This window comes from Drosophila novamexicana, unplaced genomic scaffold (assembly GCF_003285875.2).
Source record: "Drosophila novamexicana strain 15010-1031.04,08,12 unplaced genomic scaffold, DnovRS2.1 tig00000008-arrow-pilon, whole genome shotgun sequence".
In the NCBI taxonomy this organism is placed as follows: Eukaryota; Metazoa; Arthropoda; class Insecta; order Diptera; family Drosophilidae; genus Drosophila; species Drosophila novamexicana.
The window spans coordinates 998569-1016445 of record NW_020824765.1 but is presented as its reverse complement, the minus strand read 5'-3'; the positions used below and the strand labels follow the sequence as shown (position 1 = coordinate 1016445).

General features: G+C 39.1%; 3 protein-coding genes across 5 annotated transcripts; 2 read left to right on the top strand and 1 right to left on the bottom strand.

Moving 5' to 3' along the window:
- Positions 1-5939: 5939 nt before the first annotated feature.
- LOC115762517 (trypsin) lies at positions 5940-7121 on the top strand. The gene is made up of 2 exons (XM_030704774.1): positions 5940-6743; positions 6804-7121. Exons 1-2 carry the CDS (start codon positions 5940-5942, stop codon positions 7119-7121), a joined length of 1122 nt encoding a protein of 373 aa, XP_030560634.1.
- Positions 7122-7465: 344 nt separating this feature from the next.
- Positions 7466-10462, top strand: LOC115761664 (trypsin-1). Of its 3 annotated transcripts, XM_030703531.1 has the most exons (5): positions 8904-9075; positions 9139-9693; positions 9760-9889; positions 9945-10167; positions 10219-10460. In XM_030703531.1, the coding sequence occupies exons 2-5, from the start codon at positions 9147-9149 to the stop codon at positions 10426-10428; spliced, it is 1110 nt and encodes a 369-aa protein (XP_030559391.1). In that variant the 5' UTR covers positions 8904-9075; positions 9139-9146; the 3' UTR covers positions 10429-10460. The 3 variants fall into 3 exon arrangements, with proteins under 3 accessions (XP_030559374.1, XP_030559383.1, XP_030559391.1); XM_030703523.1 differs by having other exon boundaries at positions 8896-9075; positions 9945-10462; XM_030703514.1 differs by lacking the exons at positions 9760-9889; positions 9945-10167; positions 10219-10460 and having other exon boundaries at positions 7466-9075; positions 9139-9533.
- Positions 10463-11756: 1294 nt separating this feature from the next.
- LOC115759402 lies at positions 11757-12445 on the bottom strand. The gene is made up of 2 exons (XM_030700294.1): positions 12024-12445; positions 11757-11968 (listed from the first exon to the last, which is right to left on the bottom strand). The coding sequence occupies exons 1-2, from the start codon at positions 12147-12149 to the stop codon at positions 11843-11845; spliced, it is 252 nt and encodes an 83-aa protein (XP_030556154.1). The 5' UTR covers positions 12150-12445; the 3' UTR covers positions 11757-11842.
- Between the last annotated feature and the right edge of the window lie 5432 nt (positions 12446-17877).

The following is a 17877-nucleotide window of genomic DNA, read 5'->3' as shown; positions in this document are numbered from 1 at the left end:
AAAGGCAATACAAATTTAATTTTTGTTCCTTTTAATTAAGCAGGCATTTTTTCTGAAAAGCATATATATTTATAAACAATTTTACGTGCTTCCAATCACTTGTTCGTTTAAAAAGCACAACAACTAAAAACTAGAGAATAGCACCGGTTGCTTATAGTCCTCTTCCCAAAAAAAAAGGAAAGGAAAACGTTGCATCGTTCTTCGACCAACGAGTCCGCCAATCAAATAGCTGTTCCAATTAACCACACAACTTTAGAACCATTTGACAGCCGATTCGAAGCCCCGAGCACCCGAGCGTTACACGCTTAGCCACTTTAAGCGCTTGTTGACGACCATAAAAATCGAAATTCAGAGCAACAAAAACCCGATGAAAAAAAATCAATTCAAACACAAAAAGCGAAGCGCTCAAGTTGCGTGGAAAATGTAAATAGAGTGGGGGGACTCTGAACAGAAACATTATGGACCACATAAAATAGAGGTTTGTGACTGTTTTTTGCTCTTGTTACTGGCCAAATGTCAGTCGATTGTCACGAATTGAAGGCGAAAGCAGAGCGTAAAAATCTTCAATGCTGAAGACAGGTGATTGGAATTTCTTGGCGTTTCGCTTGTCTAGTCGTGCCCTTGCTATCAAATGGGGCATTTTATGCCTCATAAAGACTCATTATGTCCATGGAAATTGTATTGTGAACACAAAAGCAAACTGGCCCGTTATAAGATATCGAAAATTGTTATAAAAAATTTGATTGTCGATATTTAATTGGCGCAAAAGTAAGTAATAAAATGCCATCTGATCTATGCAAGCGGTGATCAATAGTATATAAATAGCTGAATGTGGGAAAATAAATGATATAAATAAATACGAATAGTTATTTTTTTTATTTAAATATAGATAAATAAAGCTGTCTTTAAGAATATATTAACTAATTCTTGAGTGGGACACTGCCCTAATCATATAGCAATGTACCTCTGATTTTAAAGAGACAATAAAAATATGTCAAAGAGACAATAACTATTTAAAATAAAATTAATAATATAATTTAAGCTTCCAACAATTTAAAAATATCGTGTGACAGTTTGTAAAAATTCCCACTTGTTTTTTAGTTACTAAAGAGATAATATAATTATACATATAAACATATAAAAAGCACGCCATAAAAACCTTGTGTGATAGTTGTTTTACATTCTCATATATCCGGTATATGCGCCTTTTGTTGAAAAGTTGATTAAATAATTTATTTGATGCTTTGCATGCATGGTCCATGCAAATTTCATTAAAAACTGATTTCCTATGAAAATTCAATCAACAAAAGTCGCCATGCAAAAACCAAAAAAATAAAATAAAAAGTAAAAACAAAATCAAACCATAGAGGAATAAATTGTTACTGAACAACAAACTGGTTAAAAGGCGAAAAGTGCAAACCGCAATTAATTAAATCCGCAGTTAATTTTATTGTCAGCGGAAGTGGCAGCGGCAAAATGACGCAAATGAAATTATCGGCGATGACGGGCATGAAAAAAATGTGTCATCCTTTCTGGAAAATATACACGGGTTTATCACAAACCATTTTAAATCTACTGAGAAACAAGCTTTATGGTATTTCGTTATTTTAATTGCATTTTTCGAAATTTGTTCAAATTGTTTTAAAAAATAACAATGTGAAAAATATTAAAAAGTGTTGTGCAATGACCTAGTTTGGTGTAATTAAACTATATACATATATCCTTCGAACCGCCTGAAGAAATATTTTTTTGAAAGGTCGCTAATATTAGCATAAGGAATATATAAGAAAATAATTCTTATAAATATATGTAAGTTAGTAATTAGATCTACGGCAAGCTATAATTAGAACTATCGTAAATAGTTATGGAGCGCTACTTTTCGGAAATATATCTTTTATCTCATATATGTAATCGTTATAATCTTATGACTTTGGCAGGAAGTTTAAATTAAATTGTAATTTTATGTTTTAGTAATGTGTAAATTTACTAATTGTAGATAAATGTATAATAATGAATTCATGTCCACTTGGAGGCAGTGTCAGCAAAGGTAGCTTGCGGTGCCGTTGAAAAATGAACACTTTGCTCAGCGCCTTTGGTTGGAAAAGTTATTGAATTGAGATGCAATGCCCCAGACTAGGATTCGAATACACCAACTGGGGACTGCACATTGAAAAGGAGACAACTAGGTGTTGTCATTCAAAATGAGCACTTATTGTTTTTGAATACTTTTTTTAAATACTTAAAATAAAGTAATTCGCCATTGATTATTTATATTTATTGTTATTTAATGCCTTTCCTTTAAATACTTAAAATAAAGTAATTGTCCATTGATGAAGTATTTTCACTATTACAAATAAATTTTACCGATTGTTGTGAATTCTTTCTAACACTTTTATGTAAAGTTTTTCTTTTGATCCGCATCGGTTTTTACATGACTGTAATTAATTTATTATAGGACTTGCGTGAGGCACTCTGGTTGCATGCTACCTTCCACTTCAGAGTTGCATGCAAATTATTGCAAGTTGAGCATGTCCCAAAATTGTATTCTCCAGCTGCAAGTACAACTCATAATCGACAAAATTCGCGTGCTGGCTCTCAACTTACAAGCGCTACAAGTTTTGCTGCAAGACTCAAAACTTTTCGACAGCCTTCTGGACTCGGTGGCAAGTTAGACTTGGCGCGTTGCATGCCAAGCAAAGTTGCAGCCTGTTCTTTGACCTTCATGGTAGTTTGGCCTCCGCTCTCGGCTGTCCGTGGAAACGGCTGCACTATTATTACGGAGCTTGTTCAAGTAGCAACATGTTCTTGGGTGTCCTTTGATGCATATTTAAGTCAGGTGTGGAAATTCTTTTTGAGGCATTCATGTCTTCTGGTCTCCTTATTTGTGAATGTATCACTTTGAGCAGACATGGCTGCTACATTCAAAACCTGCTCAATGGTTTTTCTTTTTCAATGTTCGCCATATTCTATTTATTAACATCGGCGTGCACATTTAAAACTTAACTCTAACGAAATACAACCTTCTGCCGCCGACCACACTCGAGTCCTTTGAGCTACCGCACACCTTTCACCAAAATGCCAAAGAGCGCATTGGCTTAATTTGTATGAATGCCGAAATGTAAAGTGCCAGAAAAAAATGTATATACATATTTGTGTATGTACAAATATATATAAAACTGAAAGCGCAAATGGAATATCTAATTAAATTTTTGACTGCAAATGAACAAAGTTGCCTGCACCACCGCAAAGCTGCGAAAGGAGCAGACAGACTATTCTGGCAGTTAACTGTTAACTACCAGCTACCAACTGCCAGTTTAATTAACTTGGCTTATAAAATTTTATGCCAGCTCGCAGTGCGCATAGCAAAACATTATCTATGCGATGTAATAGTTGGCCATAAAGGTTGTCTATGCAAATATGTTGCAATATCTCTGTTGCCACTCAATTGCCGTTGGCTTTAATGGAAACTTCCCCCTTATCGCTTTGAGGGTTGCTATCCTCCCGCACTGCGCGCATAAATCAAGAGTGAAATTTTTACACGCGCCAAACTGTCTGTGAAAATTTCATTTCCATGTACCGCGACATGTATGTACATATCCCAACTTTTCAGCTACCCGGCTTACCGACTCTTGCCCTGAAAAGGCGAAATTGAAGGGTCACAGCAACACGTTTTTAATTGTTTTTTGAGGTTTTTCGGACAATATTCAAAGGGAGTAATTTAAATTCCAGTTTGTAGCCTGCGGCGGTATTTTTGACTGGATCCTTTGTTGCAGACAGCTTTCAAACATACATGAAAATGTGCCGTTGTATTTTTTCAGTTTTTAAAAATTTAAATGTTATGAATCATGTTTTGATAATACAAATAATATAGCCAACGTTTATTTATTGCAAAAAATAATTGAATTACTTTTATGAAAAGTTGCAAAGCTTAGGTACACGTTAAATATCGCTATGCCTGTTTCCTGGTAGCATCTAATGTGCATTTTACAAAGCCTATTAACATATTTGCCAGCGTGTTTAACAGCTAAACCCTGTCCATGCTCTGCCCACCAATCAACCAGGGTGAGGGTCCGATGTCGGACTTTGTTGGTGGTCACGTTTCGAAGTCCATAACAAGACAGCCTTGCATAATTGCGCCGCCAAGAGCAGGTCCGCAGTTCTACTACCTCATCTCATAAATAACCCAACAGACATACAACCACACTTACAAAACACTCCCATTTAAATATATATGTATGGGTAATATGTTGTTTAACTTTTTGTCTAGCATGGCTATTATGCAAATGGTACTTTGTTTTAACTGCGGTTGGGCTGATGGCTACGGCTGAGACTGAAGCTGAGCCTGACATAAGTTCGTCACCAGCATTGCTAACTGACTCGACTCTCCACTTTGGGCGGCCCTTAGCCGCATTACGAGGACAATTAATATGCCAAGTGTTATGTGTGCGCATATAATGACTTTTTCCAGTGGCCGGGCCCCATTTCGCCCAGCTGCATCTGCATCGTACTTGTGCCGAGCTCATCTGTCAACTGTGGCCATCTATCAATAAACGTTCAACTGCCCGACTAAACGGCGCAGCCGCAACTGCCCTCCCCCACACACACAAAACACACACACATCCATTAAATTTTATAGTCGTGGGCTGGCTACTTGAGCCATGACCAGATATATGACTCACTACTAAGCGAGACACGCGCGGTTTCAGCGTTGTTTGGCCAACATTAATCTGTCTCACAATTGTTGAACAAAAAGTCATGTCTGGTTACCGTGAATGTGGCGCTGCTTAGGTTATTTAAAAATATTTTTACCTCTTAAGTGCACTTAAAGTTTTACGAGCACCTAAACCAAAGTATTAGGGCTGTATGTTCTTTGTAGTTCTGCTCCTTTACAGTTTCTAAGCAGTAGAAAAAAGTATGAAAATTAAACTATTTACCTCCTTCAATTGAATCATCTGTTGGCTAACCCTATAGTCGTATATGTCTCTACTTTTTCATAACCCAATAAAATACACAGAAACTCCTCTAAACCGACTGTACAAGCAGCCAGCAGTGTATTGACCAGGCCAACCACGTAAACGGTGTAAATGTAAACGGTTCAGCAGTGTTGGTAGTCGCTCCACGACTAAAACAAAAATTGTCAGCACTGTAAAGCCCAAAATACACACACAAAAACAGTCTGCTATACAAACATAATGCACACATACACAAAAACCCAATAAAATAAATCAAAAGAAAGTAAAATTACGACGCGTCGTTCAATCGAACTGCGAATATACAGCATATAAAAACTTTATTTCAATAAAATCAAAAGCGAGAAAAACTTTCGCTACTTCAGTAGCAAAAACAAAAAAAATATTCATATGTAAAATAACAGAGAATATTTGTACTCGGCGAGGCGAAGATTAAATACGCTTCTTATAACAAAAACCTGTTTCTCTATCAGATATACAGGTATTTGATATACAGGTAGGTAAAACAATTTTTATGAATAACATAATGAAGACTACTGATCTAGAGGCATTGTATAAATTTTTATTTAGCTGTTATGTTAAACTTTTTTATTTTTATTATTTAACCACGAAAAAAAATCTGTAAGCTAAAGCTAACTGTCGTCAGGGTATAAGAAAGGCGTTGAATGGAATTCGTTCAGTTTTGATTTTGTGCTGGGTGAAGTATTATTATCATGGTCAAGCCGGCGGAGCCTACGCATGCGTAGAATACAAATACACGCACACACGCATAAGTGTGGAGATTGGCAAAGTGGACGTGCCACAGGCCAGAACCACTTTTTTTCTGCCGGTTGCTTGTCATGTGAATTTGGGTGAAATGTTTGTCGCTGGCTTTCAAATTCGTGGCTGACTTTTCAGTTTGCAACGAGCCACACGAGTTGGTGGTGTCGCCTAAGCGTAGAGAAAGCCACCACGCAAACTTTTTGTGAAATGTCTTGGAGCTACCTGCCGATCTGCGTGCTGCTGCTGCTGCTCGGATCAGCTGCATCTCAGCAGTACAACACGTCAGCAGATCCCTCGGCGGGCACAACGCCGGCATCGCCACTGCTGAAGCAGTCCCAGAATACGTTTGTACAATGGGTTCTATCACTGTTGCCGCAGCGCCCCGGCTCTGCCCCAGAAACGGCCACAGTGGCCACACTGAGCAGCTCACCGACAGCACCCACTGAGATGCCAGCCGTTGTGACGTCTACAACCACAACCGCGGCCCCCACGACAACCCGAAAAGCAACAACGCCGGCACCTCCGACGTTAAGCCCGCCTCGGAACTGTAGCGATTGCGTCTGCGGGGTTGCCAACATTCAGAAGCGCATTGTAGGCGGTCAGGAGACGGAGGTGCATCAGTATCCCTGGGTTGGCATGTTACTCTATGGTGGACGCTTCTATTGTGCCGGCTCTCTGCTCAACGATCAGTTCCTGCTGACTGCCTCGCACTGCGTCTATGGGTTCCGCAAGGAGCGAATCTCTGTCCGTTTGCTGGAGCACGATCGCAAGATGTCTCATCTGCAAAAGATTGATCGGAAAGTAGCAGAGGTCATCACGCATCCAAAGTACAACGCACGCAACTACGATAATGACATTGCCATCATCAAGCTGGATGAACCTGTGGAGTTCAATGAGCTGCTGCATCCAGTTTGCATGCCCACGCCAGGGCGCAGTTTCAAGGGCGAAATTGGCATTGTCACTGGCTGGGGTGCGCTTAAAGTGGGTGGCCCCACCTCTGATACACTCCAGGTAAGAAACAGCGGCTGATAAGTGAGTCCCTAGGCAGTGCCTACTAAAGATTTCTTACAGGAGGTTCAGGTGCCCATTTTAGCGCAAGACGAGTGCCGCAAGAGTCGTTATGGCAACAAGATCACAGACAATATGCTTTGTGGTGGCTACGATGACGGCGGCAAAGATTCCTGCCAGGGCGACAGCGGCGGTCCCCTACACATTGTGCCCAATGGCACGCGCGAATATCAGATTGCCGGCGTCGTATCTTGGGGCGAGGGCTGCGCCAAGGCTGGTTATCCAGGCGTATATGCGCGAGTGAATCGCTACGGCACCTGGATCAAAAACCTCACTAAACAAGCCTGTCTGTGCCATGCAGAGACCAAGAAGATCAAGTAATTGGTACAGACTTCAGCATTCGTAGTAGTAGTAGTAATGCCCAATAATACACTTGCAGATGGGTTAATACCTATTTAAAATAATTCTCAGCAGCCTTAAACTAAATCAACATTTAACTTATTTTTAATCATGCGCAATAACTATTATTAGACGAAATCCAAGTTTTTATATTCGAAAACTTTTATTTTTTCGTGAAATTTAGAACGAAAAGCAATTGAAAGTTTAGTTTTTTAATATAAAATAAAAAACTAGTTCCTTTCATTTTATTATTATATGTTGCACTTATTATCCCACAAAATCATCAAAATTCATCTAAATTAAAGAAATTTGTTAGTAAATGCATCTGCCAGTGTATTAAAGACTTCGACTATTCGAAGATATTTATATGCTTTTTTCCTTATTTATAAAATAAAAAAAAACACGAATGAAAGACAGCAGCAAAATGTTCATAGAGATTCAGCATTCCAATCAGTACAATGGCAATAACCTTTGGTGGGTCCGGTTTGGTGGCTGGTCTAGCCTGTTCTGCAGCCGGTTGAGGTTCAGGTTCAGTTGCAGGGTTCTTTTAGCTTGGCTTCTTGCTGCCAGTGGCAAGGATGCACCAATTCAGTTGCCAATTGCCAGTTGGCCAGAAAAGTTCGTTGCAGAAATGAGATACATTTGCTTGCTGTCATTGCTGGGCCTCACCCTGGCCACGCCCAGTCTGCGCAGCGCCTCGGAGCCAGCCAAGATTCTGGAGTCTCTAAGCAATTTGCGACAGAACAGCTTCCTCGACTGGATCGTGTCCATAATAGGCCCAGAGTACGCAGCAACTAGTGTGCCCGCCAAGCGGGAGTGTCCAGCCTGTGCTTGCGGCAACATCAATACGCGTCATCGCATCGTTGGTGGCCAGGAGACAGAGGTGCACGAATATCCCTGGATGGCCATGCTCATGTGGTTTGGCAGCTTCTATTGTGGAGCCTCTCTGGTTAACGACCAGTACGCCGTGACGGCGGCACATTGCGTCAATGGCTTCTACCATCGCCTGATCACTGTGCGCCTCTTAGAGCACAATCGCCAGGACAGCAACGTCAAAATTGTGGACAGGCGTGTGGCTCGCGTCCTTGTGCACCCCAGCTATAGCACACAGAACTTCGACAGCGACATTGCCCTGATTCGCTTCAATGAGCCAGTGCGTCTTGGTATTGACATGCATCCCGTTTGCCTGCCGACGCCCACGGAAACGTTTGCTGGCCAAACAGCCGTGGTAACGGGTTGGGGTGCGCTCAGTGAGGGAGGACCCATATCCGATACCCTGCAGGAGGTGGAGGTGCCTATACTGTCACAGCAAGAGTGCCGCGACACCAACTATGGAACAGCCAAGATAACCGACAACATGATTTGTGCCGGTTACGTGGAGCAGGGCGGCAAGGACTCCTGCCAGGGCGACAGCGGTGGACCGATGCATGTCATTGGCGCCAGGCAAACCTATCAACTGGCGGGCATTGTGTCATGGGGCGAGGGCTGCGCCAAGCCGCGATCACCCGGAGTTTACACGCGCGTAAGCAACTTCAACGAATGGATTGAAGCAAACACTCGCGATTCATGCGCCTGCAGCCAGGATAATGAAGCGGCTACACCTGAAGCTGTCAACAGCACTACACAGCAACCAGAGATGGCCACAGCTGAGACCAGTCAAGGTCCAGAAGTGCCCGAAGCCGATGTTCTTTCTTAAAATTTGATTTAGAAGAAAATGTTTTTCGAATAAAGGCAACGTCCACAATAATATGTTTGAGAACCTTCCTTTTGTAACGTAGAAACTCATAAACACACTTTTCTATCCATTTGCAATACTATTAAATACCGTTTTTAAACGACTGTCCAACACTGTCTTTTGACATCTCAATGGATTCATAAGTATAATTTCGTCGCTGCACTGCCTATTCCCATTTAAGAACTTGACTGGGCGATACAGGTAAACTTATATTTGGGCAAAGTCTTTATTAAAAAGCTATATTCAATGAAGTTGGCTTCACAGGAATTATCATGGATTCCCGCACTAAAGTTATTTTTAAGATTGATGAATATATACAAAAATATAAGAAACAATATAAAAAAAATTGCAAAGTCCTTACGCTAGAGCCTAAAGTAATTGGTTGCTTCAGCGTGAGCAGCGAACGCTTCTATAGTTCCGATACAAATGAACTGAAGTTTCTTGTAATACCTGGCCCGGGACTTTTTCCCTTGAATCTTAATAGGCAACTAGTTTCACCTGATGAGCACCAGCATCATGCTGAGTATTTAGATAATATGTTGTACTTTATCAGAGACCATCCCGATAAAATGGTCAAAATGTCTTCGGGTCTTGGTTCTGTAGTGCAGGCGGATATTGTTACTCAGCATGAACTGTTGCAAACCCTGATGCGTACGCCCTACAAGAGTCGGGATTGGAGAATACTAGGAACCAAGTACCGAAATACCATATACTTGTGCTTGGCCAAGCCAAACAATTCGGGAAGGACCCCGGCGGATTTGCAGAGGGAGCGAGCTTGCCAAGTGATGGAGACAAGACTGAAGCGTTTTCTATATTCAGGTGGGACTATCAAAAGCTTACTATATATAAAATGGTTGTAAAGTTTACTCATTGATTGATTTACAGACACACCTGATAGTCTATCCTCATTAAGATCTAATGGCGGCGAGTTCCATGGTGTGTTCAGGTGCAGCATAGGCGGACTCTCTGTGGTCTATGGATCTGCAATGGGTGCGCACTGTAACAAACGAATACAGTGAGTATGTAGTTATATTAACCATTAGTTAATTTCCATCCCTCTATTTTCACAGGGCCTTAAACAAAAACTCAAGCAGATTTGCGGAATGTAAGGTAATTCTTCCACATTCTGATATCCAAAGCTCGAGCTCCAAACCAGATCCAGAAGAAGCTTTAATGTGGTGGTCGGACTGCTATTTGAAGGGTGTTAAGGAAATTTACGTAGCTCGTCCCCAGCCTTCTGGACACGTCCAAAACCTTACCACCTGCTCACTGACTTCACTAATTAGCGATAATGTGAGTAAATACAATTTTAATTTTCGTTGCTTATGTTCTTTTCACTTGCAGATCAACAATTGGTCATGTGACATGTGCATTGAATTTATGCATTATACTCTGCAACAGATTTGCACTGCGATGCAATTAGAGGATCCCAATTCGGTTTACCACTTCGATTATGTGTCGAGTCCAGGCGTACTTATGTTTGACGTAAGTGAAAACCGCAATGCGAACACTTTTATATCTGATTGGTTTCGCTTCACACTGGATAATCCATAAGAAACAACCTTAATATACGATTATATATGAGTGATAAAACAAAAATTCTTTCATTTACAATGCTTGCACATATTGTGCAAGCTGCTGCTTGACTGCTGGCCCAATCCAGTTTTTTTTCAGCAGTTTCAGATCCACATTATCAGGTGTTGGCTACAATGGACCAACTCACACAGGCCACAAAAAACCTGACCCTCAGGTGACGCAGTTGTTATTGTTCTCTCGCTTGTTAACTGGCATCTCGAGCCGCTTCAATTTCCGTCTGTAATCTGCTTGTTTTTTAACTTTGCCCCCGAGGCATTAAACAATTTTTCTGCACGAAATTGGCACTAAATCAAAACAACAGGAATTACTCCAACAAAAAAAAGAGCCCAAAACTCCTACACAACGAGCGATCATGTCCCATTGGGGTCCGGTATGGCAAGGATACTGAAGCATTGATAAATAACTAAATAATAGAATAAACAGCGCAAAAGGTGCTAAAACATTAAAGGCGGCTTTAACGTGCCAGGCCCAAATAAAAGTGAGACCCATAATTCAATAAATTTTAGAGGGGCTTGGTGTGTAAGGGCCTTAAAATTATGGACATCCTCGAGCGAAGTTAGTATTTCGTAGCAGCAACAGACATATTCATTCGAGCTTTTATTCTGATGCTCCTATTGTGAATGGATTGAAATAGGGTATATTGCAGTTGAGCAAATACTTGTAACAGATAGACGTAGATACCTATATCTGTCTGTCTATCTAAATCTGACAAACTTGGCAAACTCTCCATACAAACAAGACTAAGATTTGAGTCTAGGTTCTCGAAATATTAAATTTCGCCGAAAAAAAGGTTTGACTTTTGTAAATCTTTCTGATATAAAATTAATTTAATTAAATAATAATATAAGATAGGTTTTTAAATCAATATTGTGTGCTAGGGCAATCAGCTGGATACAGGGTACCTCTTAGTCAGACACCCTTGATTAGAAAACTTGATTTTTTTTCGAGATTTTTCAAGTATAGCGCAAATTTGCTGCAATTGAGCGCATTTTGTGTTTAGCCGCCAGGAGGTTAAAAAAATTATTGGGGCGTGAAATTGTTTGATTGAATATTAGTGCGGTGCCTTTATAAATTCTTGTTACGTTTACTCTACAGTTGGCTGGCTGAAGGGTCAAAGCCGATTTTTAAATTGCATCAGGAGAAGTATTCTTTGCTTTATAAACACAAATATCTCACGAGTATATATGCAACAAAATACAAATATATGTTTTGTTTGGCATTAGGCTTTAATTCGTCGAAAATGCATCCATTTTTAGTAAAAGAAACGATTATAAAAACTACAATACTTAAGATTTGACTTAAAATGTATCTCGACAGGAAATATATTTAATGCACAGTAATGACAGGCCATGACAATGTATAAGTCAATTCTTCAGGCAAAACCAATCATATGCAATGCACTGCAAACGGTGTTAATTAGGGCAACCGTGGAAACTAAGGCGCCAATGAACATCTTCTCGGCCATGATCAGAACTACGTCAAGTATATTTGCTGCTGGCTAAGAAATCGATGGATTTAAGATCTTAGTTGTGTGTATGTTGTATTGGATTTACCTCTATGAATGTTATCGTGAGGCTCAACGTCCGCTGAGCAATGACTACGCCGAGAGAAACACAAGTGATGAGCGCCATTAGTGTGACTATGGCCAATGCTTCCACCAAGCGGACAGCGACGGGCATCCTCGACACATTAACAATCTGAATATACTCTAAAATTTTAAAATTTCTGTTCGTAAGGTCCAAATGAAAGCAAAGTGACAGCTTAAAGCCGGATAATTTGTTAACTTCGGGGGATATCAACTTAGAAAATATTTGTATAATTCGTTAAGAGGGTATATTGCAGAAAAATATGTCCACGTTTTTTAACTTCGATTTAAGTTACAATAGCTCTTAGCTTTCTTGTTAAACCAATTTGTTCAACAGATTTTTTTAAAACTCATTTTGCCCCTGCACGTGCGAGTAGATAAATTAGCCCACACTGTTTACCAACGGACTGCCACAGAAAAGCCACAAAACCGCCAACAAATTATAGTTTTCAATCGCTTTTTTTACCATTCCATTTCAAGGCATAAACATTTTTCAATATGCAATTCCAATTATCCTATGCAAATGCAATTTGTCTCGCTGCCGAGCAATTTGGATCCCTTCCCAGCACCAAAGCGGCCCGCTTACGCCCCTAACTAGGCCCATTTTGCCCGGCATTGATGTGTCTGCTAGCATAGATTGTTCTGAATTATGGCACTAAATGGCTAGACATGTTACATAATTCATTTAGTCTGAACCAGGGACATTTTCTATGGTAGTCAATAGGCAGTTGGTCTATGCCAGTATATTCAAGTAATATGACAATGGTTTGTTTTTTCATTTTTGGTTAGATCTTTAACTTATATTTATTATGAAAAATTTAATTAGCAGCATACTGGCGAAAAGAGTACAAAAATTAATTGATTTTTATGTTTAGATTTTTTCAAATAATTTATTAAATCATTTCATGAGGCACTCCGGCGGCTATTGACTGAAGCAGCCAGCCGACTGAGTCTGTCTAAGTTGAGTTTTATTAGCCAAGACGCAACACGGAGATTTTCCGGTTTCTGCTCTTGATTTCTTTTTTGCCAACTTCATAAAAATCCTAAAATAAATATTTGCCCACATAAGTTCAGGCGGCGTTCTCGTCGATGTCGCTGTCGCAGTCACAGTCGCCGTCGTTGTTTTCGTCTGGAGACAGACGGCAAAATAAGCGGAAAGTTTTGTCGCAAATCCCCGGCACGGCCCAGCCGCAGGCATTCGGTAGACAGAAAAGAGCAAAACCAAATTAAGCTAGAAAAAAATGTCTGTATCCAGCAGAATTTTAAATACTCTTGTAGAAATTGTGGTTTTGTCAAGATAATTTGAAAAACTAAAAAAGGTGCAAAAGAATGACGGACTTATGCGATTTTTTAATGAAAATATGGGAGACTATTGTGTATAAAAAAAATAAAAAAAAAAAACATGGCTTATATTGAAAAACTGAAAATCGAGATATATTTCCCTGACTTTTTATTGCTCTATAAGTCCGTTTCATATCAACCTTTACAAGGCTACTAATAACAGTATCTATTTTTTTCGTAATATTTAAGTCTCAAATTTGTTACACGCAATATTTACCTGAAATTGTATTTGGTATGTGCTGCCGTAAGAACAATATTTGCACTGCAACATTAAAATTGTGTGGCCAATGGTGCACAAAACCGGAAATGCCACCTGTTATTTGTATACAATATCTCCATATTGGCATAAATATAAGTGCATACATATTTATATGGATGGGACTTTGGCATTGGCGTGCAACAGATTGACAGCTTGTCTGGAAGCTCATGCGTATTTAAACGCTTCAATAAATCGCTTTAACAAATTAAAATTTTTAAAACATGACATTTAAAATTTTTTCAAATATTTACAATATAAACAATATTAAAATTCCCTTTAACGTCTTCAAAAAAAAAAAACAATAGTTGCATTTATTTACAGACATAATGAAAATGTCAAATTTAGCAAATTTATATATTATATGGTTTTATGTATTGAATTATTTAACTCCTTTAAATTATGGTTTTAGTTGTTTTAAATCATTTTCAAAGTTAATCAAAAATTCTGATTATAATAGTTGACAACACATATACTTAATATCAAATTTGGTTTTATTTCCATCATTTAAATTCAGAAACAATATTATCTTTAGGGTATATAAAAACCCATTTATATCTAAGAACTCTAATTGTCAGCGAATTAAAGCTTCTATAGAATTTCTACCGAAATGTTGATGAACTTTATTATTGCATTGAAAATATCTATCATTCAATACTGCACTAAATTAAATTATCTCCTTCAAATATTTTTATTTCCGAAACCCACTGCCACGAAAGGGAGAAAAACAAAATATGAAAATAAAGCTCATTATAATTCCAAACGAGAACCGATCCATTTCAATGTCCATTCTCTTTGGTTCCATTCGGCGCTACTCTGGCTTGTTTTTATTCTTTTGATTTCATTATTGTTTTTATTGCTTCGTATTTTTGTGTGTCCAAGTGACTGAGTTTGCCAAAGCAAAAGGCGCATTTTAATTTCATTATTTCATTTGGTGCCCCACCCCGACAGTGCCCCTCCCAGTGCCGCATGTGGGGTACCCATCCCTATTTTCATTGAAATTCGCATAAAAAGGGTATTAAAGCCGAGACGCTCGTTGATTGTAAACTTTTTGGCACATTTTCAAAGCTGAACACGCCTTGCTACATTTTTTTGAGCTTTTTTTTCTTCTTTGCCTTGATATTACAAATTAATAAAAAAAAATTGTTTCGTATTTAAGCTAGCTACAAATTTGCGAGTTATTGCCGCATCTTGTACTTTTTATGATTTCTGCTCAGCGTTTTCTCGGTTTGTCCTAATGAATCATGGTTATGTGGGCTATAATTTAGTTTTAATAGCACTTTGGTGACATTTATGCTGTCAGCGGCATACAATTTTATTAATGTTCAAATGAGCTCCCATACATGATATCATTATAAAGAGATATCTCAGCTTTTAATGTCAGTTTTGGGGGCTTTGTGCAAATGAACTTATGGCCTCTTTGTGTGTGGCAACCGAGAGTTATGTACTTAAAAACTTAGAAGGCAGAATTTTAGGCATTTTGTGGACTGGTTGCTCAAGTATAAGAAATTGCAATACTAATACTGCACCAAATGAGAAAAGTTATAGCTTAATAACGCGTCATATTGATTTATTATAATGAACATATAAAAAATATATTAATGTGAATGCAATTACATTGAAAGACTTTGTATAAAAACAATAAAAAGATTGCCAATGTCCAACAATAATACACACAGCGTATCTCCTAGCTGAGCATTTTTGTTCTTAGTTTCAGCTTTTAATTGCAATCTTTATAGCACTTTTATTGGACTTCGTTACTTTTAATTTCTTAGAAAGAGTCGGGTTTGGCTCCTTAATAAGCCGCACGGCGACTGCAACACTAACCTAATCATCTGGCTCACTTAAGTAATAAAGCAATTTATCGCTTTTCAATATCCTTTAAGCAATTTTTGCCCTTTTACTTCCTATTATTGCACTTCCTACGCCAGGCCCTCGAGCACAGTGAATGAATAAAGAACCCACACAAATTATTTTCGCGCTGGTTTCATTTTTTTACAGCTCCTCCGTCTTTGGAGGATGCTGCGGCTGTTGTTGGTGCTCTTTTAACTTGTCGCTCCGCTTCGCCATCGGCACACGTTGCCATTTTTATGGGCTGAGCTTGGCATAGTGATCGGGATCGGGGTTGGGTTCAGGATTTGGATTGGCATTGGGGTCGGGATTAAGACTGGGTCATATCCTGGGCCGCATGCACGTTTTTCTACGCCGCCTTTGGCGTTGCCAGACCAGTTTGATTTTAGTGTCTGGTAGAAACCAAGGGCCAGTAATGATTTTATTACAAGATTTTATATCGAATTTTATTACCTTTGTGCATGACGCTGCTGCTGATGTCGATGACCAAGCAAGAGGAAAGCGCAAGGATTGTGTTGTCGTTGTCCTTACGCCTTTGGCAACTGCCATTGGAATTTACGCACTCATAAAATCGCCCGCTTGAATTGTGTGGGAATTTCGAAGCCAAGTTTCTTGCAATGACCCCGGCCCCGGCCATCATAATTCAATATCATAAAACGTTTATCCAATTAATTTGGACTGGTAATATTTATAGCCAGTTCGTGTAGCGATGCGAGTAGAAGTAGATCTTTAAGTTTGTCGTACTGCATTCGTGCTCTATATATGTCAGGGTTAAGGTAGCATGGACCACGTATGCTTTAGATATAAAATCTTTAAAAGCAATTTTTATTTATGGTACCCACTATAAATGAATCAATAATTGCCAATTTGCACGAATACGTCGTTCTCGAAAAATTCGAATGTATTACGGTATCTGGATGCTCGGTACAGGGTATCCTCTAGTCACCCCTAACTAGAGCAATTTTTTTGAGTATGTCTGCCATACCTAGGTTTCTTTCTTTATAAGACAAACTCGTATTGATCTTGAAAATGTATCCAACAGCTGTTTTTGAGCACGCTTCAATGGATTTGAATGATGACATTTACATGTCTCTCCCTCTCTTTCTCTTTTACTGTCTCTCTCTCTTTCCCCCACTATATATATATGTATTTGTTTAAATATATTGTATTCTGTCGTGCTCTCTTCCGCTGACCTAACCTGGTTAGATTTCCAATTACGATTATGCTGGCGTTTTGCTAATAAGCACATCCCAACACAGACAACCAACCTACATGCAACTGACAATCGAGACAAATCCAAATGGCATTACCGCGTGTTTCTGTTGCTGTTGTTGTTGTTATTGTTGTTGTTGTTACTGATATTTGTTTCAGTGTCAAGTTCAGTTCTCAATGTTGCATGTTGCCCATTTGCTGTTTGCGGCGTTTCAAATGGCTGCATGCCAAATATAATGGGTTTCCCTTGATGAGTTTGCCAGCTAGGCATGCAGATAGAGATAAACACAGCAATAACAACAACAACTAAAGCTACAAGTTATTGTACATACATTTGCGTGTATGTTATAATGCGATGAGCTTTGTGCTCAGTGACTGAGTTATGGCATAGTTTTCCATATTTTAGTTTTGTTTGTTTTTAGATTTTGCAATGACGAACGAAAATGGTTAAAGTGGGAGACTTTGCATTTGGGGCATGCACGCAGCCTCATTAAATGTTCGTCATATGTGGGAAATAGTTTATTATTGTTGCTACCCGAATATTATCGCTGTTGCATGCACGACTTGGGGACAACATTATGGATAGCTTAGTTGACTTTTGGTATGGACCGAGAGGTTGCTTAAGATACGTGAAAGTTGAAAAATAATTAAACTATCAAACTCCTTAAATCTTTAGCGGCTGCTGCCCCATTTCGTTCTACCTAATGTGTAAAAGGTACATTGAATTTGCAGTCTTCTTAAGATCGAGCCAAAAATATTCCGTACAGCTGACGAATTGCAAAAATCGATAATAACTAAGGTTAATTAGCTACTGCTTTGAGGTTAGAGTGAATTCTTTTTGACTGATTTAAGTTTTATACACTTTGAACAGTGTATTCCGCAATCGGTAGCAACAAACTGCAACATTCTTACATAAAAAAGCTTGCATGTCAAGACATTAGTACGTAATACATACGCCTCTCGAATATAAAAATCTGACTATTTGCTTATTGACAGTTGACGGAATGGGATTGATATCTTTGCATTGAGAAACTAACACTTTTCTAGCTATACGGCTAATCTATTTACAGCACGAAATCTGTTTCAGAATGAATGCGATTTATATGGCAATAGTCGCTCTCGATCTCCGCCCTTGTCCGTCAGCTGACGTCAGTTGAGCGTA